Raw genomic sequence first — 23954 nt, 5'->3', positions numbered from 1 at the left:
CTTGCAAGGAGTTTACACTGGCAATTTTCTTGCAGTTTAATGTAAATTTGTACAAACCAACCAAAGTCATGCAAAACGGGTAGCCGTGTGACGGATGGAGGGGGTGACACCCAGAGGCTGGGCTGAAATACACAGATTGCGGGGGAGGGGGGGAGAAGCGGAGGAGCTCCAAAATTACAACCCATGCCTCTTCCTCCCCAGCCTCCTGCCGCCACCCCAAAGGGTAAGATGCCTTTGGGTTAAATAGATGCCAACCTGGCCTTCTTTTGCCCATATCATACAAGTATGTACAGAGGCATGGGGGAGGGGGCAGCAGGGCGGCTGGAGAGGGAGGGACCCTTTTCAAATCCCAGCCTGGCCCAGTTTATGGGAAGGAGGGAGGGGAGAAGGAAACAAGAAGGGGTCTCAAAAGTGCATGGCAGGAGGCTGTCTTCCACCTGACCCCTTGCGATTGGGGGCTGCTGCAGGTCCTCCAGAAAGCTGGCGTGAAGGCAGTGGGGCCCCCTGAGAATCCCTCCCTCCCCCCTTACAGATGCCAGGGTGCGGCATCCCCCTCCGACCGACCGACCGTCCCCTATGTCCCCCGGAAAGGCCCACACGTGGCAGAGACGCCTTGGCACAGATGAGAGGCAGGCTCACGGGGGCTCTTGTGACGCAGCCGGGGGTCGGGGTCTGGGCCCCTGGCCAGGAGAGCTTTCGCACCCACCCTAGGCGGGAAGGGCCCAAGCTCTGACCCAGGTGGTTCTATTGCACAGTCCTTCCTTCCTTCCTGCAGGGAGACCCATGTCCAACCCCCAGCCTCCCAGTCCTTCGGGGGCTTGGCTGGGGTCAGGATTCTCCTCTTGGGCTCCTCTTCGGGCTAAGTGGCCATTCCGCGCTTCTGTGGGGGCGTCTCCATCTCCTGCCTTTGCTTCAGTTCCTTCATCCTGTTTGGGGGGGGACCGAGAGAAGGCAATTTCTGAAGGGAGGGGGGAGCAGAACAAAGCACTCCCATATCTGCAGCTGGCTGCCCCCCCCCCCCGGGCAGAGGGGTTGCACATGGTCTGCAGATACTGGGAGGGTGAAAGAGAGCAAGGGGAACCTGTCCCCCAACACCCCCCCCCAAATATTCTGCTCCACAGGCAGCTGGCTGGACTTCTCACGCCGAGTCTCCTTTGGATCTTCTAATCCCCCCCCCCCCCAAACTCATCTTGTGGCTCCTTATAGTGCCCCCAATCCCTGCCCTCCCCCCGTCTCCCCCCCTTTCTGCTGTACCTGTGCCGACAACGTCGTAAGAACCGCATGATCTTCCGAGCAGCCTGATCCTGCTTCTTGGTCAGGAAGGTTCCCCTGTTGGGAGAGGAGACGGGGATCAAGCGGCCGGAGTGGACCAGGCCTCTCGTGGCAGAGAATGGATTCACTTAACAACCATGTTAATAACTGCAGTGATTCACTTAATAACTTTCTCACCACCAAAAATTTGGGCTCAGTTGCAGTCATAAGTTGAGGACTACCGGTAGCCAATTCTCCCAAATTAATATGTAGCGGCTTGACTCAGTTCTGGTGTGGGCTGCCAGGCCCCCACTTTCCTCCAGAGGAAGCCCCTTATAGCCCCCCAAGGCACTTTGGGCATCAGGGTGGAGGAGGGGATCCAAGCTTCAAATGGGGGGGGGGGGCTGCCACCGTCCAGCTGCTGCCCAGAGGTTCAAGGGCCCATAGGAGGCTGGCAATAGAAGCGTTGACACATCCAAATATGATTAACATGAACAATATTTTATGTTATAAAGACATTTTAACTGAGAAGGGAGAGTTAAAACAGAAGCAACACTTAGAAAAACAAGGGACTGAGACTGATTGGTACACAAGATAGCAAATGCAATCAAGTTATGATAAAGACTTGAAACAATATGGTTTTAATCTGGGGGAATCAGAGTTGGATCAGATACTGACTGGAAAGGATGAAAAAATGATTTAAAAATTGTATAATTACTTATTGCAAGTTAGATTAGAAAATGAAGAAGTAAAAGAGACAATTTTGGTTATGCAATAGAATTAGAGAAATGGCAACAACTATGTGAAAGGAATTATAAATTGATGATGGCAACGGCATATAAGGAAAATTTATATAAAATGTTTTATAGATGGCACATTCCACCAGAAAGGCTAGGAAAAATGTTTAAAGATAAATCAGCTAAATGTTGGAAATGCTCGAATTTGCCGGGGTCATATTATGTGGTGGACATGTATAGAAGCAAAAAAAATATTGGTTTAGAATACAGACAGGGTTAAAGGAAATGCTAAACGAATCTATAGAATTAAAGCCAGAAATTTTCTTATTGGGTATTTTGCCAGAAAGATACAGCAAAGAAGAAATGTATTTAATTATTTATGTAATAACAGCAGCAAAACTTGTATTTGCGCAAAATTGGAAGTTAGAGAGAATCCCATCAGAAGGTGAAGTAATAAAAAAGATCTTAGACTGTGCGGAAATTAATAAATTAAGAATAAAAGATAAAGAGGAATCGGTGTATTACAAGACACAGGAAAGATTTTATGTATGGTTAGAAAGGAGACAGAAATAAAAGACAATAGATAGATAAACAATGTTAATAAATGGAAAATAAATGATAAAAATGGTTATGAAGAAATAGAAACCCAGATATCGCCAGAGTAAATGGAAAAAGGGGAGGGGGGATGAAGAAGAGAAGATCATAGACATAAATGTACAATTATGAAATGATGGATTGGGTAAAATAGAAAAGAAACCGTGAAAAGAAAGTATATGTTATCAGAAGATTGGAGTCGCTCGGATACCAAACAAGGGAAATATCATACAACAAAGGAGAAAGAAAGAAGAGAGGAATAGAAGGTAAGATAGAGGAGGTGAAGGAGAGAGAGGGAAGGAGGGAAGGAGAAGGAGAGGAAGATAAGCTAGGGGATGAGAGTAGGAGAGAAGGTGAGAAAAAGAAGAGGAGTGGGGGAGAGGAAAGGGAAGTAGGTATGAAAGGAGAGGAGGAGGAAGAAGGTAGGAAAGGAGAAGAAGGAGGGAGAGAAAAGAAGGTTTGTTGTAAAACGGAGGGAAAGAAAGGGTAGAAGAGCAACTCCAAATGTAATTAAAATGTTTTATTTTTGTGCTTTCTCTAGAGAGAATATGTATGATTATCTATGAATAAGAAAATCTATAATATGTGTATAAGAAAATAAAAAAATTTTTTTAAAAATTCCCCCAAAAAAACCAACACCACTTATCAGGAGCTGCCCCACCCAGGCTGCTCGCTCTGGGGCTGTTGCTGAAGGAGGGGTCTTGTCCCAGGGCAGCATCGGGGCAGCTGCAGAGGGGGCCAGCAGTCCTTGTGGGTGGGGTTCACATCACAGGACTGAAATGGTCCTGCTGGGTCTCGGGGGGGGGGGAGACTGAAAAGCTTTGGCCGGCCCTGGTGAGGACCAGAGACAGGAAAGATGGCATGGCTATGGACTTTGCCAGGAGGGGGTTTGGGCTTCAGGGGGAGGGTCTCAGGGCGAGTGCCCCAGGTAGGGTCTGCTCCTACCTTCCCACCCCTTGCAACCAGCCCCCCTCCTCGCTCTGTCCCGGCACCCACTTGATCTTCTGCTGCATGGCGGCCGAAGTGCGGTGGCCCTGCTTCAGCCTCTCGTACTCCTTGTAGCTGCGGTAGTATTGCTGGATCAGCACCGCGGCACGGCGGCTCTGCCGGAACTTCTTCTGCTCATAGTAGCTGCGGAACTTGCTCTGGATCAGGATGGCCGCTTGCGTCATCTTCTTGTAGAGCGCGTACTGTGCCAGGAGGGAGGGGGAGAGGAGGGGCTGGGTGCTGAGCATGGGGGGTGCCGGGCGCTGGCGCCCACCTGTCAATCCCAGAGCACCCACAGCCTTCCCATCAAAGGCACCTCCCTTAATCTGTGGGGGGGGGGGATAACATCCCACTGCCCCCAGGCCCCAAGGGAGTTTTGGCCTCCCCAGAGTCAACCAACTGGAATTCCTTGTGGAAAACGTCCTGATGCAGAAGCCCTGGGGCTTTTTTGGGGTGGGTGGGTGGGTAAGGGTAGGACAGGGAGAGGATCCTCACCCTTTCAAGGAAAGCACCCCAAAGCCAAAACATTGAGTCCTCCCAATTAGGTCCCCTATCCAGCCGCCCCCTCCCTCAGCTGGAGCCGAGATGCCCCTTCAAGGGCTCTCCAAAGCCATCCGCAGCAAAGACGGATTCTCCCTTTCCCAGCCTGTCCTTTCCTCTCTCCCCAACTCCTCCTCTTCCAGAGGCTTCTCCAGCCCCACAGGCCTCCCCTCTTCCTCCTGCCAGGAGGGGCCCCGGGACCTCTGAGCAAGAACCCTGCGTTACCTTCAGGGCAATCCAGGTCAGCTTGCAAGACAGAGAGAGACAGCAGGTTAGTTGGGGGGGGGGCGCTTGCAAGAGTGTGTGGGATCCTCCCAGGAGGCATGGAGGGGCCAGAGATTGGCCTGCCCCCCAATGGAGCCCTACCTGCTTGTACTTCCGGTAGCACCGCTGGATAACAGCCGCTGCCAACTCCTGCTGCTCCTTCAGCCGACGGCCCTGAGGGGGGGACACCAGCACAGCAGGAGAGGGGATGTGGGTGTCAGCCCTTATTCTCCCCTCTCCCCACCCTCCCCAATACTTGTGACCACAATCGAGCCCAACGTTTCCGTTGCAAGAGAGACCGTCGTTAAGTGAGTTTTGTTGTTTTGCCCCGGCCAGGAGGCTCACCTTGTACTTGCGGAAGGCTGTCTGGATGATGCGGGCGGCTTCATACAGCTCCCGCTGCTCGTGGTCGGAGAGGGTCAGCAGGGCAAAGTCGCTCTCCATCTTTCCGTTCCCCGAGGCGTTGAGGAACTCAGCCCAGCTGGCGGCGGTGGGGGGCGGAGGGAGGCGCTCGAAGGACAGGTCCGCCAGGGGAGACTGCAGGGGGCTGAGGCAGGAGCGCCCGGGGGGCGAGGGGGCCAAGCCTCTGGAAGGCAGAAGGGGGGATGTGAGCCCCTTTTCCCAAAACCTCACCAGCCTCTCCTGCCCACCCACCCCACCCCCGGGGTCCGGCAGAGCTACCGTCGTTGTGGGAGACTGGGCAGCTGATCCACGTTCTCCAGGTAGCTGGCCAGCCAGGACATGGTCTCATTCAGGCCCACGTTGCTGGACCGCTCGCGGAGAGGCGCCTCGACACAGCCAAAATCCTCCTGCTTGATGCGCTCCGGCGTGGCCTCAATGATCTGCTTGGCCAGCGTGATCACGTCCACCTGCAGGGCCACGGGGGAGGGGGAGGGGAGATGAGGACCGGGGCTCTCCATGTCGGTGGCCCCAATAGGGCAGGCTGAGGCAGCCGCTCCCATTAAAGGGGCACAGCCCTCTGGGGTGGGGGTGCTGCTGGACTGCAGGGAATGGGGGCCCCGCATGGCAGGACAGGTTGGCGGTTGGTTCTCGTTGGCAACCGAGCCTTTCCAGAAGGAGAAGCGGAGAAGCTCCCTGCACTGCTGAGGCTCAACCAGAGCCCACCCCTCACCCATGGGGCTCTGCTGGGGTTTTCCCACGTGGCCACTGCAGGAGGCAGGTGGGTTTCTAGGTGGAGGCAGCGGTGTTGCCCCCAGACCACCCAGGGAATGGATGGCCGGCCACTTCCGCCCTCCCGGGTGCCGGACCTGCAGGACGTCCGTCTCCGGCAGCTGTTCCTCATTCTCAGCATTTTCCCCGTAGGCCAGCAACTCTGGCTCCAGCTGGGCTTCGGGGCCTCCCGGGGGTCCCACGGAGCCCCCCTCGCCATAGCTCAGGAAGAAGGAGGCAGGTGGAAGGCTGGGTGGGCTGGCGGCTTCCTGCAAGTACCAGCCCTCCAGGCTGCTGGGTGGCAGGCCCTGGCACACATCCATGGCTCCCTCGGCTTCGGGGCTGTAGGCCGGCGACTCCCGCAGGGCTGACCCGCTGGAATAGGCTGAGGTGACAGAGAGCGAGCCTTCCGAGCGCTCCGAGGGGGAGGAGACGCCGCTGGCGGTGCTGAGCCCTGGGGAGAGAGGGAGTCGGGGTTCAGTTGGCGCTAAGCATTGCTGCAGGCCGATCCCTGAGGGAAGGAAGCCCCCTACCTGTGTCTGGGCTGGCCGAGAGCGGGGAGGGGATTTGCAGCCCCTCCGTGGGGTGCTGAAGGCCAACAATGCAGGCCTTGCCGGCCGACCCAGATGCATCCGCCAAGGGCTCCAGAGGTTCAGAGACGGCCTCTTCCTGGTGCTGCAGTTCCTCCAGGCACGTGGCCAGCTTGACGTGGCCCCGCGAACGAGCCACGGTGAGTGGCAGGCGGCCCAAAGAGTCAGGGATGGCCAGAGCTTGGCTGTTCCACCGGTAGAGCAGCCGGGCTGCCTCCAAGTGGCCGAGAGCACAGGCCCACATCTGGGGAGGAGAACAGGAATGAAACCCATGGCCGAGGCAAAGCAGCCGCAAGGGCCTCGGCTAGATCTGGCTTCCTCTCTTGCCAGACAGGGTCGCCCCCCCCTCCACCTTCGCTACTCCTGCCCCCCGAGAGGCTCTCACCAAAGGGGTGCAGGAAAAATGATCCACGTTGAGGGGATCGACCTCTTGCTCCAAGTCCAGATTCTGGGCGTTGAGGCTCCTGGGGGAACCGAGAGTAGCCATCAGGCCAGCCCTGAGCACAGCCTCAGCACTGGGGGGGAGGGACGGGGGGGCTTTGGTTTTCACACACACCTTGATTTGGCAGGCTGGACCCAGGCAAGTGGCAGATTTTATCTGAGCCCGTACAGTATCTTGTTAGGTAGGAAAAGGCTCAGAGCTGCCATGCTGGGTGGAGGGCCTGAATACCGAGACCCAGAAGGCCCAGAGGGGAGGGGTCCGCTCAGCCCTGCTGGGACGGAAGATCCGTCCAGGGGAAGCCCCCCAAAATGGCAGTATCTCCATTGAGGACTCGTGGACCTTCCTAGCAGGGCTGCAGGGCAGAGCCAAATGGACTGGCAAGGGGTCAGTCTAGATGATCTGCAGGGTTCCTTCTGCGGAATCAAATGCAGGACTCTGAAACCAACGATCCAGGCTCACTGCCATATTTCTTTTTTAAAAAGGGCGACTTTTCTCCCTCCAGAGAACAAGCGACTCCTCCTGAGCTCCTATTTCTACATTTCAGAAAGGAGAAGAATGGGATACAGGCAGACTTCGACTTATGACCGTAATGGAACCTGCCCATCACAGTTATAAGTTGCCTCTGTGGCTCAGACTGGTAAGACAGTCTGTTATTAACACAGCTGCTTGCAATTACTGCAGGTTCAAGTCCCACCGGGCCCAAGGTTGACTCAGCCTTCCATCCTTTATAAGGTAGGTAAAACGAGGACCCAGATTGTTGGGGGCAATAAGTTGACTTTGTATATAAATATACAAATAGGATGAAGACTATTGCTAACATAGTGTAAGCCGCCCTGAGTCTTCGGAGAAGGGCGGGATATAAATGCAAAAAAAAAAGACTATGTCAGCTCAATTTTATGACCATTTTTGTGACGGTTGTTAAGCAAACCAGGGATTCATTACGAGTTTCGCCTAAAACCAAAAATAAACACGAGTTTTCCGTAAAACTGTTGTAAAACAGGGTCAGGGGTCCACGGATGCCACAAACGAGTGTTTGGTCATGTGATCTTGGGGGAGGGGGTGTTGACCGTCAGTACTTAGAATGGCCGCTAAGCAATTGGTTGTAAGCCAAGGACTAAGCTGTATGTGTCCACAGGTAAGAGATAATCTATTTATTAACTTTACCCTCTAAGAATCGGTCTTCCTTAAGCCATCTCTCTTCCACCCCATCCCTCCTTTCTATCCTGACTCCTCTACTCGGGGGTCCTGGACAGAACTGGATGGAAAGCAGCTTTCTGGGCAAGAGATCCCAAAGCTGAGGGGCTGGCCAGGCAGGGGGACTCACCGCCACTTGATCAGGGTCTCGATGAGGTGGGTGTAGCCTTGGGCGGCCGCCAGGTGCAAGAGAGTCATTCCTCGGAAGCTGACGTGGTGCACGAGGGTCTCCGAGCGAAGCCACGACTGCGACAGCATCATTTTCTCACAGACGGCCACGATGCGCTCCTCAAAGGAGTCGGAGGCGGCCTAGTTTGGGGGGGCAGAGGGAGGGGGAGGCGGGGGGTGAAGAGCCTCGGGTAACAGGCAGCCTCTGCAGCCCCTTCCAGGCTCCTCCCCCAAGGCGCCAGGGACACATTTCCCACCCAAAGCAGCACAGCCTCCTGAGACCCCTTAGCTCCCCTGCCCCACACGTGGCAATACCACCACCCCCCAGCTGGTGAGATGGACGGGGTGTGTGTGTGCCAAGGAGCCAGCGGTGGGCTGACGTTCCCTGCAGATGGCTCAAGCCCTCCAGTTGGGGCAAAAGTGAGGAGTGGGCTGCCACATTCCTCAAAGGCACCCTCCTCTGTAACTCCCAGCTCGTGCCAGCCCAGAGGGGCAGTGGCTGCAGCGGAGGGTCTTGGTGGGCAACGGTACCTTGTCCCTGAGGTGCCCTTCAGCTCCTGGGCCAAGGCCATGCCCCTTCCGGCCCCCTCCCTCGGCTTCTCTGTCAGCTCTACCGGGACCCTTCCGACTGGGGATGATGGCATCTGTAGTGCCTGCTCTCCTCTGACCGCAGAAGGTGGCTGCGCTCTATGCCAGGCTGAGGCAGGCTATGCCCCTTGCCCAGAAGGCTCCACGTGGTGCCCCTGCCCTCCGGCCAAGAGGCTGATCTCAACGGAAAGAATTCGGGGCTATTGGACGGCTGGGGGGTGGGGGGGGGCAGATGCCTTCCTGCCTCCCTAATCCCACCCAGAGGCCGCCTGGCCTTATCTCCCCACCCGGGCAGCTCCAGAATAGCTGGGCTGGCTGACCACACAGGTGCCAATCTCAGCGAAACCCGAGATCCAGGCCGGGGGGGGGACGAGACGCACACTAAATATACATGCGGTTGCTGCTGCATGTGGGGCTGGGACAAAGGGGACGGGGGGGGGGCACCTCCATCCCAGAGACTGTCTGCACGTTGGCTGGTTTGGGAGCTTCCCAGAGGGGCTCCTGGAGGGGGAGGGGAGGGGGGTTGAAAATTCCTGTCATTTCTGCACCTGCAGCCCAGCAGGACACGAGAAGGGCTGGGTGGGAGGGTCACATCAGCAACCACCCCCGAGATCCACCCCACCCCATAAGCAGCAGTGCCACACACACACCCCGGACCTCCTGGCTCAGAGAGGGCCCCCCTCCAGCCCCTCCAACGCCCGGGGGCCCTGCCTTCACTCTCACCACCACCCCATATGGGAGGGGCACCACCACAGCTCAAGGCCTCTCTTCCATGCAGTCTTCTTGAGCAAAGCCTGCGCCCTCTGTCCTTCCAGAATAACGGCTTGGAGGGGCCCGATGAGGCCTGTGCAGGGGCCCGAGCTCCTTCCCCACAGCCTCCAGAGGGGAGACGTGGGGAATGAAGAAGGGTTCCAAAGGGTGAAACGGGAGGGAGCAGCTCTATTTGTATGGAGAATAGCCTCACGGAAGGAGAGCCCGGAGAGGGGACCCCCAGGGGCCCCGTGGGACCCTAGGAGAAGAGCATCCGCGGAGGGCAGGCATAGGCCCCACTGCATGGAGGCAAGCCAGAGCCCTCCCGAGGCTTCTGCCCAAGAGGAGACCCTGCACCTCCAGGTGCCCCCCTTCACCAAAGACTGGCAGGACGTGTGCTCGTGCGCCCCTGAACGCCCAACTGGAAGCCCTCAAGTCAAGGAGAAAACTGACCATGGCACCTGGGCACCAGCAGATGCCCTGCTCCGGTTGCCAGCAGCTCAGCCTCCCGCCTCACCCCTGCCCCACGTCTCACCTGGCCAGGGGGCTTCTCCCCTTGGGGCTCGGCCTGGGGGCCATGGGAGGCAGAGGCGGCCATCTCAGCTACGCGCTTCTCCATCTGCTCCAGGCGCTCAAGGATGGACATCTTGAACTGGTTATCTGGGGGGGGGGGGGAGAAGGAGGCTGGTGAGGAGCAGCCCAGCCCTGCCCTGGCCAGCCCAGGTGAACGGGGGAGGGGGAGAGGCGGTCAAGAGGCTGCTGGGCATCCTGTTAAGATAATCCTGACTTGGGGTGATTAACGGACTGGGCTGTCCTCCCTTTCCCAGCTGAGGGGGGGCATCTTCATTGCCCCCAGTGGGTGAGTGGGGGGCTGGACCAGTCCGCTCGGTCTCGGAAAGGGGAGCAGAAAACTGGGTTCATCCAGGGGGGCCCCAGAGCACCCCTGGCCTGCTGCTGCTCCAGGAAACGAGTGGACCCAGCCCATGGGAGGGGGGGCTGGAAGGGGGCTCGCGTATTCTCTGTGATGGGGGAAGATAAATAAATTTTAAAAATTCAGATAAATAAATTAAAAAAACAAGCAAAGTCCGTGGCAAGAAATCCCAAACGAAGTGAGGGCGACCTCAGCCCCACCAGAGGCCAGGGACCCCCAGCCCCCCCATCTCTTCCCAGAGCAAAGCTGGGGTCCCTTCCCCGAATGGCAGAATGGAAAGACGCCCCTTCCACACGCAACAATGACAGGCACCAAGAAGGAAAGTCAACTAGGCATGGCAGATAAAATGCAGGTTAATCACAGAGCACCCCCAAAGTGTCTGGAATACCGCTTGCCAGGAGATGTGCTGGAGGCGCCCCCTGCCCCTTCCCACACAACCCCCACCTGGCTCATTCATTGCCCCCAGAACAGGAAGAGGCGTCCAGGAGACCCCGCTGCTGCCCCTGGGGGGGTGGGAGGGCTGCTTCTGCCGGCCCACATCAGAGCCCAAGGACCCACAGCTGGGAGGCGTCCCCCCCACAGCAGGGGGGCGCTTCTGGGGACCCCCTACCAAAGCCCCCAGGGGGCAGGTCCTTCCCTCCAGTGGCAGCCCCCTCATTCCTTGCTCCAGCCCCTCCCCCACCTGCCCAAGGGCCGGTACCTGCTCTGCGCATTGCCAGAGGACGTGGGGCTGCCCCTTTGCCTGACCCCCAAGCCCAGCGCTGTGCTCCTCAACTCCGGCGGGACTCAAAGGCAGCTGCCAGGGACCGCAAAGAAATCCCAGGTTAGGCCCGCCCCCCCAGCTGGGGGGGGGCAGAGATCAGGGCACCGCTAGCCTTCCTGGTATGCGAAGACAGGGCGAAGGGGGCTGCTGCCCCCACCCCTGACGCGCCGGTGGGAGGGGAGCCGGCTCTTCTTCCGCCAGCCAGAGACGGCAGCCTGACCAGCTCCAGCCCTCCCGAAAATAGCCACCGGCCGGGGGTGGGGGGGGAGGGCGGGCGGCAATCCTTTAATGAGCTCTCACAGATACTGGCCAGCCGGAGGGACCTTCGCCTGCAGCTGGTGGCTGAGAGGAGCCCCCCCCCCCGCACTGCCTCCTCTGGAAGGAAGGGGCCCCTCTCCTCCCCACCTAAGGGGGGACCCTGCTCCCCATTGCCCCCTTTCCCCAGCTGCCAGGGAGGGAGAGGAAGAGGTGGCCAGGCGCCCCGTGCATAGCCCGGCTCTGCCAGGGTAATCGGGCAGGTCGTGCCTGTCAAAGACAGGCTTGTTCTCAGAAAGGGATTTTTTCCAGGTCACACGGGGAGGGGAGGGGGGGGCGTGCGTGCCTGGACAGATGCCCTCGGGCACAGGCAGGGGAGGGGACGGTCTTCAGGCACCCCTCAAAGCCTCGGCCCGATTGGCAAGGACAGCTTCGAGTGCTGCTCGGCAGAGACTCTGACCGGATTCTGCCCAGGTGAGGTCTTTCCTGGGTGAGCTGCTTCCTCCCCACCCCTCCTTTGGATCAGAAGCAGGCAGCCCCCACTCTCCCTGCGAGGTGGGCTGAGAACTACCTGGCCAACCTACTGGGGCAGCTGCTTTGAGGTCGCCTGGGCAACTGAACCCCTGGAATGGGGGAGGAGCGCAGAAGATTTCTCCCTGCCACGATTTGTCACCTAGAGATTCCCAGGCCTTTCTCGCCCTCAGGCAGGACGGCAGCCGCACCAGCCCACCTGGTTGGGCCAGCAGAGGCTGAGTGGAGGGCGGGGGGGTGGAGAGAGAGGGGATTCAGCCAGGGTGGGTGGGGGGTTTCAGCTGCACCCCCTGGGACTGAAGTGGGGTGCCTACTCCGATGCACCACACGAGGGGGAGCGTCCCACTGCTGGGCATCTGCTGAGCAGGATGAGGGGCGCTGGGGCTGGGAGGGTTGGAGGAGGAGGAGGAGGGGGCGGCCTGGCCTTGCCTTCCCCAGAGGCACAGCCCGTCATGGAAACTCCTGGCCCCTCCCAGCCTTTCCGTTGCACATGCCAGGAATATCCGCGTAAGGTGATACCCAGGCCAGGCCCAGCACTGCTTTTTCCGACACAAACAACCCTCCGGAGCCCCAGACCTCAGCCTGGCCATGGGGCAGTGGGCAGTTGTGGGCTCCGAGGGGCAACACAGAGACCCCCGAGGTCCCTTTGGGCCCTGAGATTCTATGACTCTACAGGCAGTCCTCAATGTACGGCTGCAATTAAGCCCCAAACTTCTGTTGCTACGCGAGACAGTTGCTAAATGAGTTTTGCCCCATTTCACAACTTTTCTTGCCACAATTAAGGGAATCGCTGAAGCCACTTGAGTCTGGCTTTGTCTGTCCCGACGGTTGGAAAGGGAGGTCACATAATCCGAGGATACGGCCACGGTCATAACTACGGGCCGTTTGACCAAAGAAGTCTGACTTTGGATCACGTGACCGCAGACACTGCAACGGTCGTAAGAGTGAGAAACGGTCAGAAGTAACCTTTTTTCACTGTCACTGTGACTTTGAACGGTCATTAAAAGGAACAGTTGTAAGTGGAGGGCGACCACCTGTATGGGGTGTGGGAGCCCTGCAGGGAAAAGCCCGCCGGGTCTCCTGCCCACAGCTGGGGGGGTGCGTCCCCCACTCACCATCCAAGGAGAGCCAGTCCAGCTGGGTGCTGGGCAGCGCCAGGAAGTTCCGTGCCCGGTACTCGAACAGAACCGAGGGGGAGAGCAGGCAGGAGTCATGAGCGACTTGCAGCGGCACCAGGCCCGCCTCGTGGGCTGCGGGAGGAAGTGGGAGAGCATGGTTGGGGTGGGGGCAGAGGGGCCCTTTTATCCTAGAGGGGCTGCAGTAGGCCTTCCCTCCCCCTCCCCCCCCCACTCGGCTCCCCTACCTGGGCAGTAGCAGCGCAGCACCCCAGACTGGATGAGTGCAGCAGGGACCGAGATCTGGTCGAAGAGGCAGCTGTAGGACTCTGAATCGTCCATCCAGGGGCCGGTGATCAGTACCTTGACGCCCCCCTGCCCCCCCAGGAGGAAAAGGCCGGGGTCAAAGAGGGTCCGACATCCCCCCGCCACTCTGCCCCTCCAGCCAGGCCTCTGGGGCCCCTCTGGCCCCCACAGCTGAGCACCCACCTCCGGGTAGGACCACTCGGGTGAGAAGTCGGTGATGGAGACCAAGGGCTGAGCGGAGCAGCCCAAGACGGCCTCCGCCGCGTAGCAAGGCTCGGCCAGGGTCTCCGGCAGAACAGGCTCTGGGCTCCCCGACCCGGGACTGGGTCCGTTCGGGCTGCCTGCACCGTTTGCCACTGTGCCCTCCGTCATCAGCTCGCTAATGAGGTCTGGGAAATGGCTGTCAAAGGACAGGCCGAAGGGGCCTCCCGCGGCCGCTGCAGCCACTCTCTGGATGACTGAGTACAGCTCCTCCTGCAGCTCCTTGGGGGAGATCTCCGGCACCCCCCCTGCCTCTCCGCCCGCTTCAACCGGCAGCACCTCAGCCCGGGAGTCCCCTTCACCCGCCGTCTCCATGGGTGCTTCTGTGCTGCTCTTGGCTTCTGCTGCCACCACTGTGGGGCTGGCCGAGAGAGGTGTGGGCCCCTGCCCGGCCCCATCATCTTGGATGAAGAAGCGATTGGTGGAGATGTAGAGCGAGTAGCCTGAGGCCGGGGCGTTCTCAGTGGGTTCTGGCTCGGCTTGAAGGCCCGGGCCGCCCCCGTATGTCTGTCCTTGCTTGGGGCTGTTCAGGAAGCGGTCTGGGTCAAAGGCGTCCGAGGCCCCCTCATTGGTCTCCATGGCGGACTCCAGGCTCTGCGAGAGGACCAGGCCGGGCAAGACAGCCAGGCCGAGAGATGCTGTGGGGGCCACTCCCCCCTCTCCGGAGACCAGGTGCTGGCTGGGGGTCAGGGCCAGCGGCTTCTCAGCCCCGCTCGGGCCAGCCATGACGAAGATGGTGCTGCCGGGCAGGCTGACAGACAGGGTGCCCGGGGGCCGCTCCTGTTTCGGGAAGCCGCCGGGCCGGGCCAGAGCAGGGGATGGCTGTGTGGAATCAGGGATGGCATCGGCCATGGTGGGGGAGCCGGGCTTGGCCGGCTTGGGGCCTTTGCTGTCCAGGAGAGGCCCCTTGGCCAGGTCAACCTCAGCTCTGGCCTCGGGGCTGCCCGAGATGTTCTGTACTTCTGTCAGGGCCGGGAAGGGGCAAGGACGGACATCCACCTTGGGGGAGATGATCCGGTGCTTAATGCTGTTGCATTTGTGTGGGACGTGGCCGGGACTCCCTGCGAGGAGAGGAGAGGAGAGGGAGGGGAGGTTACAGCCACCATTTCCAACCTGAGATGAGGATCCTGGTTTATTTGCAGGGCTGGGAGGGGGCAGGCAGTGCCCCTCCTTGTGCCCCATAACTGGGCAACTTCCAATCCAGATAGTGTTTCCCCCTGGTTCCGGTGGCCCTGACTTCCTACCATGGCAACACTACCTCCCTTCCTCCCTCTCTCTCTCTCTCTCTCACACAAACACAGAGCCAAACTAAGCTGGCCCAGGTGGCCCTGCCTCTCTAACCCTGAGCCTCTGGGTATCAATCCAGCCCTCCTGGAGAGGTTCTTCCTTGATCCCACCAAGCCCCCTCTGCTCCCTCTGAAAGCGACTGTGGTCAGCTGGAGACCATTCGGAAGGGAAGGGGGGGCGGAGGCGCTGACCGAGGCTGCTGCTGCAGAGGCAGGCGTGGGTCCGGGGGGGCGGCTTGGCCTGGTGGCTTTCCAGGATCTGCTGCACCAGCTGCTCCACAGAGAAGTCGCTGGTGCTGCTCCCGTTGCTGCACGTCCACTTGATCCCATGAACTGCGGGAGGGAAGAGCGCAGCATGTCCAGCCCAGGATCCCGGCCTTTTCATCCACCCTCCCGGCCCGGCCCTCCCGGGGAGAAGGAGGGGGTGCTGCCCCTGCCACGGGCATTCGGCCACTGGATGGGCAAAAGAAAGCTTCTTCCCAAAAGTAGCCCTCTTGACCATGCTGTGGCCAAATTCCTCCCCCAGAAGACAGCAGCTCCCAGCCGGTCAACCCACCCGGCCTGCCCGGCCAGGGCTTGGCGTCCAGCTGCTGGTCAGCCGGAGCCTCCTGGGAATGGAGGAGGAGGAGGCTGCTGGTCTGGCGCTTCTGAGCAGCACCTGCTGGCGGCCAGAAGTTCAGCACGACCACCGGCCCTTGGTGGGGCGGCTGGCCATTCGGAGTTCCCCGCTCCAGGAAGAGAGGACAGGTAGTCTTTGAGTTACAACCGTAATGGAGCTTGTAACTCGTGATGGCTATAAAGTGGGTGGACCCAATTTTGTGACCTTCTTTTAACAGTTCTTAAGCAAACCCTGTTTGCTACAGCAGGGGTCCCCAATCCGTGGGCTGCAGCCCACTACCAGCCGTGGCCTATGTACAACCGGGCCACATGAGGGGTGGGTTGGTGCACGTATGCGCAGCCCAACTCACCCAAGGGGCGTGCCCGAGTGCTGCCCCTTCCTCACACAAAACCATCTCTCCTTCCCCCCCCCACGCCAGGCCACCAACTCTGAAAGGCTGGGGAATGCTGTGCTATGGGATTGGTGAAACCTGTTATAAAATGTAATCACATGACTGTGGGACACCACAAACGGCAATAAATGTGGCCTGGCTGCTAAGCCCCTGCGTGGTCATGTGACCTGGGGGAGGGTCTGATCGTTGGAATTTCAAATCCGGGTCATAAATCACTCCCAGGTAGGTAAACCAGAACTTTGAAGAGTTACTTAGCGACTAGTCATAAGTCAAGGACTACCGGTAGGTTCCCTCCCTCCACGAAGAACCCTAAAACCCATCTTCCTCCACCTGCTGTGGTGGCGCAGTGGTTAGAATGCAGTCCTGCAGGCTACTTCTGCAGATCACCGCCTGCCGGTAGTTTGGCAGATCAAATCTCACCAGGCTGAAGGATGACTCAGCCTTCCATCCTTCCGAGACGGGTAAAATGAGGACCCAGATTGTTGGGGGCAACAGGCTGACTCTGTAAACTGCTTAGAGAGGGTCTGTAAAGCGGTATATAAGTCTAAGGGCTATTGCTATTGCTGCTGTACCCCTCCCATCCCGGCACTGCTTACACATGGGTTTTAGCTGTCCGACCAGCTCTTCCTTCGACCACTTCAGCCACTCCTTGCGGTCACTGTTGATGGAACACAGGATGGGGCTGCAGATCTTCCCGCAGTCCTCGATGGCCGGCACGTTCAGGTAATGGACCAGGACGATATCCGGGTTCTGCAGGGGAGAGCAAGAGGAGACCGGGTGGGAGGAAAAGCGAGCAGAGGGGGCTCCTTGTGGGAGAGCAAAGGAGGCAGTCTAGGCCTTGTTAAAAGAGAGAAGACTTTTCCTAAGCCTTGAATCCTGGTTTCCTTCCTGCTTCTTACCAGTAGTTAGACGGAGCCAAGCCACATTCCGGCTCTCAAACTGAAACTGGGGGGTAAGCTAAACCTTGGTGACTCCCCAGCCCAAAAGAGGACTTCTGAAGAGTAACTGAGGAGTCCTAAAAAGACATCATGTCAGGCCCCAAACCAAGAATAACCTTGATGATTCTTCCAAGTCAAGTTCTTCATTGCTTCCAACCTGTAGACAGAATCTGGCCAGATTGAAGATTCAAGACTCTCTGCACTAGATGTACTCTGGGTACTATTAAGGAGCAGCTGTTTTCACCCTCTGTCTCTCACAGTTCATATCTGGGCTGAGTTGCCTCTTCCTCCTCGGGAATAGACCCCTCCAATGCAAAGGATCCCCCTCCTCACGGCAATTCAACACATATCAAGAGCCATGAGAAATGAGGAGCCTCTCCAGGGAAGGCCAGGCAGGCCCACCCTCCGAGAAGCAGGACACCAGACCCTCATATTTCTTGAACAATGAATGTATGTATTTTGGACATTTTTCTCCTGCAGTCATTGGTATTCTTAGTAAGCAACAGTGAATAAATATTTTCCTAAAGTCATCATTTGTTCTGTTAAAGCAGGGCCCTCCAAACATGGCAATTTTAAGACTTGTGGACTTCAACTGCCAGAATTCCTCAGCCCAAATCCTGGCCTGGGGAATTTTGGAAGTTGAAATTTGCATCCCTTAACGTTGTCAAGGCATAATTCAAAAGAGGGCGTTGATCTCAATTTTTCCATAGATTATAACATTCTTTAGCTGAAATTAAGCCAGCCATTCCGAAATGCAGGGAACCAAGGAGAGGACGGCAGCTCACCTGTTGCTATCCTCCTTCTGGAGACACCCCCCCGCCCCCCCTTCCTCAGGGAAAGCCCCTGCTTGGCTCAGCAGCTGCAGGGAGACTTACCTGGAGTAGCCAATAGCAGCGCCGGTGGAATGTCGGAACGATGGACGAATGGACGTAGCAGCCGTAAAGACACTGGAAAAAGGCAGCAAAAAATTGGTGGGGAGGTTTCCTCCCTTAAGTAGACCCCAGTACAGATAGTCCTCGACTTAGAACTGCTCGTTTAGTGACCATTCGAAGTTACAACAGCACTGAGAACAGTGGCTTCTGGCTGTTTTTTCACACCTACGACCATTGCATCATCCCCATGGTAACCTGACCAACTGACTCGTATTTATGACGGCCACAGTGTACCGGGGCCACATGACCTTCCGATGAGCAAAGTCAACGGGGAAGCCAAATTCACTTAACAACCATGTGATTCCCTTAACAACGATGGGAAGAAAGGTCTCAAAATGGGGCAAAACTCACTTAACAAAAGTTTTGCCTTAGCTATGAGAAATTTTGAACTCAACTGTAGTCATAAGCAAGGACCATCTGTAAACCCCTCCCCCCAGGGCCCGATCCTCCCCTCCCCCCCCCCAGGTTCTCTGCAACTTCTCAAGCTCTGCAGCCTCCTTGAAACTGGGACCCCGAAAACCCCCCAGCATCCCCCTGGGGCCCCCTTCTGTGGCTCTCTTGCCCAGAGAGCGCCTGGGGCGTCTGCAGCACCTCGCCGCCCTTTCCCGGAGGCGGGGCTGGAGGGGAGGGGTCTTACCTCCACCCCTTTGACCTTCAGCTTCATGTGGTCCTCGCGCGTAGTCTTGCCGTCCTTCCGCTTCTTCCAGCAGTAGCCATCCTTCCGGTATTTCACCTTCTTGCGGTTGTAGAGGATGAGGGAGCCATTCTGGGGTCTGCCGGGAGAGGAAGCCCTGGTGAGCAGGGGGCCCGGGAGAGCCCCATGGCTGTCGAGCCTCCCCGGGTCTGCAGGGAGCCCCTTGAGGGCCAAAAGCCCCTCTGGGTGCAGCCATCGCCCACCCCTTCCCCAGCAAGGGTCTCCGGGGTCTCCGTCTGGGCAGCAGGGGCTTCTCTGCTCTGCCAAGGCTGGACGGGGCAGCCAAGGAGGGTCTGGCATCTTATTTATTTATTTATTTAATTTATATACTGCCCTTCTCCGGAAGGACTCAGCCAGGGTAAAAAGCACAAATCAGAAAAGTTAAAAAACATTTAAAAACTAATTAAATTAAAGGCTGAAGGAATGTAAGATTATAATAAAGCCCCAATAAAAATCTTGTAGCCCACCTTGCAGGAAGCGGCCAGCTGGGGTGGAGGGGATAAGGACTCTCACCCATTTTGGCAGCCTCCCTGCAAAGCAGCTTTGCTGCACCTGTATGCTGGCATTTGAGGGGGGGGTGTCCTTTTCTTTCCTTTCATTCTTTAAATGTCCATGTCTGCAGCCGAAAGTGGCTGCAAGCCACTTAGAAGTGAGGAGGACGCGCTGGTTGCCCCAGATCCACTCCCCAAGAAGAGATTTCAGGCCCCTGAAGCACCAGCTGCATCTGCTCCACCAGGGATGGTGGGTGTGCCAGGCCTCTGGCCAACCCCCTTCCCCTAAGCCCTGGCCCTGAGGCAGCAGAGAGCAGCCCCTTACCTGGTCTTGGGGGAGCCCGAGAGCCATTCCTCATGTTTCTCAAAGGTGATCAGGTAAGAAGCAATCTCCTGCAAGAGAGAGACCCACAGTGCTCTCCTCAGAGCCAGCCCCCCCTCCTGGGAAATGGCCAGAGGCCGGGCAGCCAGGAGAGGAGCAGGTCAAACTCAGGGTGGAGAGAACCTAAAAGGGCTCCAAAAAGTCACCGGAGATTTGAAGAGATCGTTTCCCTAAAAGCCAGAAGTGGCTGGGGCCCTCCCCATTGGGCCTTGGGAAGCCCTGGCATGGGCTACTCCCCGTTTTGCATTTCTGACAATTCCATTCTTGTGCCCCAAGAAAGCCGCTGCAAGGACCGAGGGGCCAGGAGAGCCTAAGTCTCTTGGGCAGGCCGGGAAGCAGTAGCGGGCACAGAGCTCCCTTCCACAGAACGATCCCCCTGGGCGCCCTGTTCCCTGGACAAGCCTCCAAGCAGTCAGAGCAAACAAGGGCTTGGTCCAACATGGGCCTGGCCAAGAGAAGCTGGAGAGAAATGGGGAGCCCTCCACCGACCATTTAGAGACCATTCAAAGTGCCAATGGCATGGAAAAAGGCGACTTATGGCCAGTCCTCACACTGATGACCTTTCTGAAGGTTGAAGGGCAACTGAAGGACCCTAAAAAACAAGGACACCCCTTCCTCCCTATTTGGTCTCCACCTGGTTGGCATTTAAGGGAGCCTTGCCTAAGGTCAGAGCCGCTGTGGATGTCCCTCAGGCCACCTCTCCCTCCCTCCCCAGCATCCCAGGATCTAAAGCAGGAGTCTCCAAACTTGGCAACTTTAAGCCTGGCGGACTTCAAATTCCCAGAATGCCACAGCCGGCTTTGCTTTGAATTCTGGGAGTTGAAGTCCGCCAGGCTCAAAGTTGCCAAGGTTGGAGACCCCTGGTCTAAAGGCAGAGCTGGGGTGCAGGAGGAAAAGGGCTCTCGATCTGCAGGGCTCCCCAAAAATGCCCCCTGGGCAAACAGGCAGTCCTGAACGTACGACCACAACCGAGCCCAAGCAGACAGTTAGGAAATGAGTTAGGCGCACTACGCAACCTTCTTTACCACCATTGATAAGTGAATCTGGCTTCCCCCACTGACTTAGAAGGTGGCAAGAGGGGGTCACGTGACCCTGGGACTCTGTGACCATCATAACTTTGAACCAGTTGCCAAGCGTCTGAATTTTTATCACGTGACCCTGGTACAATGGTCGTAAGTGTGGGAAATGGTCCGAAGTCACTTTTTTTCTGAATAGACTTGTGACAGCCGGAAAACAAATGGTTGCAATTCAAGGACTGCCTGTACAATACAGGAGGTTCCTTCCACCTGGCAGCCCATCCCAGTGCAGAGCCTTCAAAGAAATGCTGGCCCACCTCCAGCACCCACAGCTGGCCCCACCCTCCCCCTTTGGGCAACCTCTGGCCAGAGGTTCTCTGCAACTGTCAGTTTTGCGAGCCCAAAGCCAGAAGTCCCCTTCCAGACTCCAGCAGCCTCCCAGCCTCTGGTCTCTGGACCAGAATCTGCTGGATCCCGACCATTTCTGCAAGTCCCCCCAACCCCTCCCACCCCCAAGATTGCCCTGACTTGGCACCCAGCAACCCTTCTCATCTCTAGGGTCCCCTCACTGCCTGGAGGAAGGGAAGCTGGTCTGTAACCCTCTAACCCGCCGTTCTGTGGAAAACCCTGCGGCCTTCTCCCTGCCCTGATCAGGGACCGAGGGGTCAGGCAGCTGCAGCCCCCTTGGTCCATCACGTGCAAGAAGGTATGCTGGGGGGGGTGGCTTCTTAGAGCAGAACCACCCTCCCCTCTGGCCAGCACCCACCTCCCTTGTGGGAAATGCCAATGCAGCACTAATAATATTAAGGCTGGACCATTCCCCCAAACCAAAGAGGCCAAACCTGCATGTGAGGGAGCCTCTGGGACGTTAGAGGGGGAGGCAGGAGATGCCAGCAAAGTTGCAGAAAGAAAGAAAAAAATGGCGGAGAAGGCCGGGCAAAACCAGGCCACTAAGGGAGAGGCACCTGGACCTTCTGAATGGGAATTTCAGGCAAGTGGAGAGTCTCGAAAGGAGGAAGAAGAGCAGGAGGGCTGGATAACATGTGGGGGGAGGAGGCCCATTTGGGTTTCCCCCCCCCCAGAAGGAACTTCCTCCCCCACCTCAGGGAGGCTGCCCTGGGCTCCTTTTTCAGCCGGGGTTTCTAGGATGCTGCTCTTCAAAAAAAGGCATGAAAATGTACTTTGTTTGTTCCAGATCAAAAATAGCACCTTGCAGGAACCACTTCCCTGTTTTGTGCACAAACACACAAAACCTTCCAGTCTGCAAAGATTGTAGTGGGGATCGCATTCCATCCACCCCCCCCACACTTACCACACCCCTTGCGCTGGGTTAATAGGCGAAGGAAAGCTTTTTTTTTTACAGGCTATTTGGGCGGTTGGATTAAAAGAGGGGAGGGGGCTCTTTCCTGGCCACAGTCGGTGCTAACGAAGCGCAATTCGACCTCAGAGACTCGGAAGAGAAAAACTGTAGGAGACGGGGCCCCCCTCAGGAAACAGGAGCCCGAATTATTAGGGGCTACGCGGGGTCCGCGTGGGGTGGGTGCCCCAGAGGAGGCAGAGCCCCCATCCAAAGGGGCCCTTTCATACCTGAGCCTGCCTGTGGGATGGGGCAGCTTTTCCCAGCCCACCCCACAGGATCCAGACCCCAGGATGGATTCGGGACTCCGAAGCAGCAGCTTGCGCCCCTACCTCGTTGGTGTTCCAGCGCAGGCGCTCCTTGGGCAAGGCCGGGCACTTGGGCACGCACTCCACCAGCTTCTTGGGCAGGAAGACCTTCAGGTGGTGGCTATTCTCTGCGGGAGGGGGGGGGACAGAGGCGGAGGGGTCACCCTCCCCGCAAGACTCAGCGCAGCGCCAACGGTGTGTGTGTGTGCGTGTGCATACGCCCGTCTGCGCAAAGATCGTTCGGGGGTCGGGCCGCCCCCTGCCCTTCCCCTCCGGGCGGCTTGGTCCCGGCCCCTCCCCGTGGGAAAAGAGCGCCCCCCCCGCCCAGCGTCCGCTTCCAGGCTTCCCGCGGGCCGAGACCCCGACTCACCGGAGACCTCCGTGGCCGCCTTATTCATCTTTGGGGCGGGCGGGGCGCTCAGAGGGCTCTGCCGGGCAGCCTCCACGCGATCCAGCCTGGGGGGCGGCAGGGCGTCAGCGGCGGAGGGGAAGCGGCCCCTTCTCGAGCACCGGCAGCCCCCCTCCCCCCGCCCCGCCCCGCCCGCCCGCCGGCCTGCCCCGCAGCCGCCACTGCCCCCGACCCGCAACCCCGGCCCCGCCCGGTGCCAGACTCGCCCGGGTGGCACCTGCCGAGACGCCCGCAGCTCCGGCTCTGCCACCGGCCGCCATTCCCTGAGCCCAGCGCCGGCTGCTGCTCGGCCCCTTCCTGCCTCCGCCGCCTCCGCCTCCGCCGCGGCTCCGCTCCGCCCCGCCGGTGACAGCTCGGCCCCTGAGCTCAGCGCGCCCGGCCGGCGGCGGCGGCGGCGGAGCAGCCTGGCTGCCCGGGAGGGGCCCCGCGCGGACGGAGGTGGCGGAAATCGCGGAGCCCCCGGCCGCCTCGCCGCCCCAGCCTGCCGGGGCTGAAGGAAAAAGGCGCCCCCGGACCGAATCCCAGCCGGGATGCAGCGCGGCCACCTGCGGCGGCGATCCCGTCCTGCTTCCCGGGGTCTCACCGGGCGGGGGTCCCGGATCCTTCGCCTGCGGGCCGCCGCGATCCTGCCCCGATGCCGCCCAGAGCGCAGCTTCCCGCGTGGGCGGCGGGAGAACGGGGAGCTCGCAGCCTCCCAGCAGATGCCCGGCTCAGCCCAGGACCTTCGGGGCGGGGAGGGGGAGAAGGCCCCCAGGTGCACGCCGAGGGGGGGCATTTTCTGCTCCTTGGCCTGCCCCCCCGCACCTCCCCTTTCGCTCAGGGGACATTAGGCCCTTTAGGGGAGGGGAAGAGGGGGCGCTGGAGGCGGCATTTCCGCCCTCTGGTCAGCCCCGGTGCAAGGAGCCCACGGAAGGATCCCAGGAAGAGGCTTTCCTGGCCACTTGTGGACTTCAACTCCCAGAATTCCCCAGGCAGCAGAGGCGGTGGCCACCCATCTTAAAGGGCCAGAGTTAAAAACAAAACAGAAAACCCAAAGGCCAGCCTTGAGCAGGACGCCCAAATGATACTGCAGGGGCCAGTCTGAGGAAGGGATCAGGAAAATGGGTTTGGGAGTGGGGAAGACAAGCGTGTGCACCTTTTGGCAGGATATAAAGCAGGCATGTCTAACCTTGGCCACTGTGGATCAACTCTCAAAATTGCTGGCTGGGGAATTCTGGGAGTTGAAGTCCACAAGTCTTAAAGCGGCCAAGGTTAGACACTCCTGATAGAAGGGGAATGATTGATCTGCTCCCATCTTAGCTTAGGACTTAGGGATCCCCTTAATTCCCACCCTGCAAGGGAATTGGAAACTACAGGTAGTCCTTGATTTACAACCGCAATTGAGCACAGAATTATATGTCGTTGTGGTGGTTAAAACGAGATGCTCACGCAATCCCAGCTCTCTCTGCTGCAGTTGTAATTTGGAGCGTGTGGCGCCTGGGGAGCGTGTAAGGGTGCGTGGGAAAGGCCTTGGGGTTGCTGAACAAATGGCCGTAAATCAAGGACTACCTGCACTATGGGGCAGCTGAAGAACAGCTATCTGGAAGGCGCTGTATTGGGGAGGGTAACTGTGGACGGTGGCCAAACCACATGGAATGGGCAGGTGAGATCCCCAGCCTGTTTCCCCCAGTTGACGTTAAAAGTAAGTGAAAACC

The 23954-nt window shown here is 58.4% G+C and overlaps 1 protein-coding gene across 3 annotated transcripts; it reads right to left on the bottom strand.

The window, feature by feature from the left end:
• Positions 1-22: 22 nt before the first annotated feature.
• CAMTA2 (calmodulin binding transcription activator 2) lies at positions 23-23214 on the bottom strand. Of its 3 annotated transcripts, none has more exons than XM_058181302.1 (22): positions 22844-23213; positions 22222-22307; positions 21876-21979; positions 19114-19181; positions 18241-18376; positions 17547-17618; positions 16330-16483; positions 14916-15056; positions 13360-14498; positions 13119-13245; positions 12871-13005; positions 9811-9935; positions 7900-8078; positions 6519-6597; positions 6077-6377; positions 5642-5997; positions 5055-5242; positions 4719-4959; positions 4476-4547; positions 3579-3772; positions 1255-1329; positions 23-926 (listed from the first exon to the last, which is right to left on the bottom strand). In XM_058181302.1, the coding sequence occupies exons 2-22, from the start codon at positions 22247-22249 to the stop codon at positions 860-862; spliced, it is 3981 nt and encodes a 1326-aa protein (XP_058037285.1). In that variant the 5' UTR covers positions 22250-22307; positions 22844-23213; the 3' UTR covers positions 23-859. The 3 variants fall into 3 exon arrangements, with proteins under 3 accessions (XP_058037285.1, XP_058037286.1, XP_058037287.1); XM_058181303.1 differs by lacking the exon at positions 22844-23213 and adding an exon at positions 22478-22629; XM_058181304.1 differs by lacking the exon at positions 14916-15056 and having other exon boundaries at positions 22844-23214.
• Positions 23215-23954: the final 740 nt, after the last annotated feature.

The sequence above is a fragment of the Ahaetulla prasina genome, chromosome 4 (genome assembly GCF_028640845.1).
Source record: "Ahaetulla prasina isolate Xishuangbanna chromosome 4, ASM2864084v1, whole genome shotgun sequence".
In the NCBI taxonomy this organism is placed as follows: domain Eukaryota; kingdom Metazoa; phylum Chordata; class Lepidosauria; order Squamata; family Colubridae; genus Ahaetulla; species Ahaetulla prasina.
This window is presented reverse-complemented; position numbering and strand designations above follow the sequence as displayed.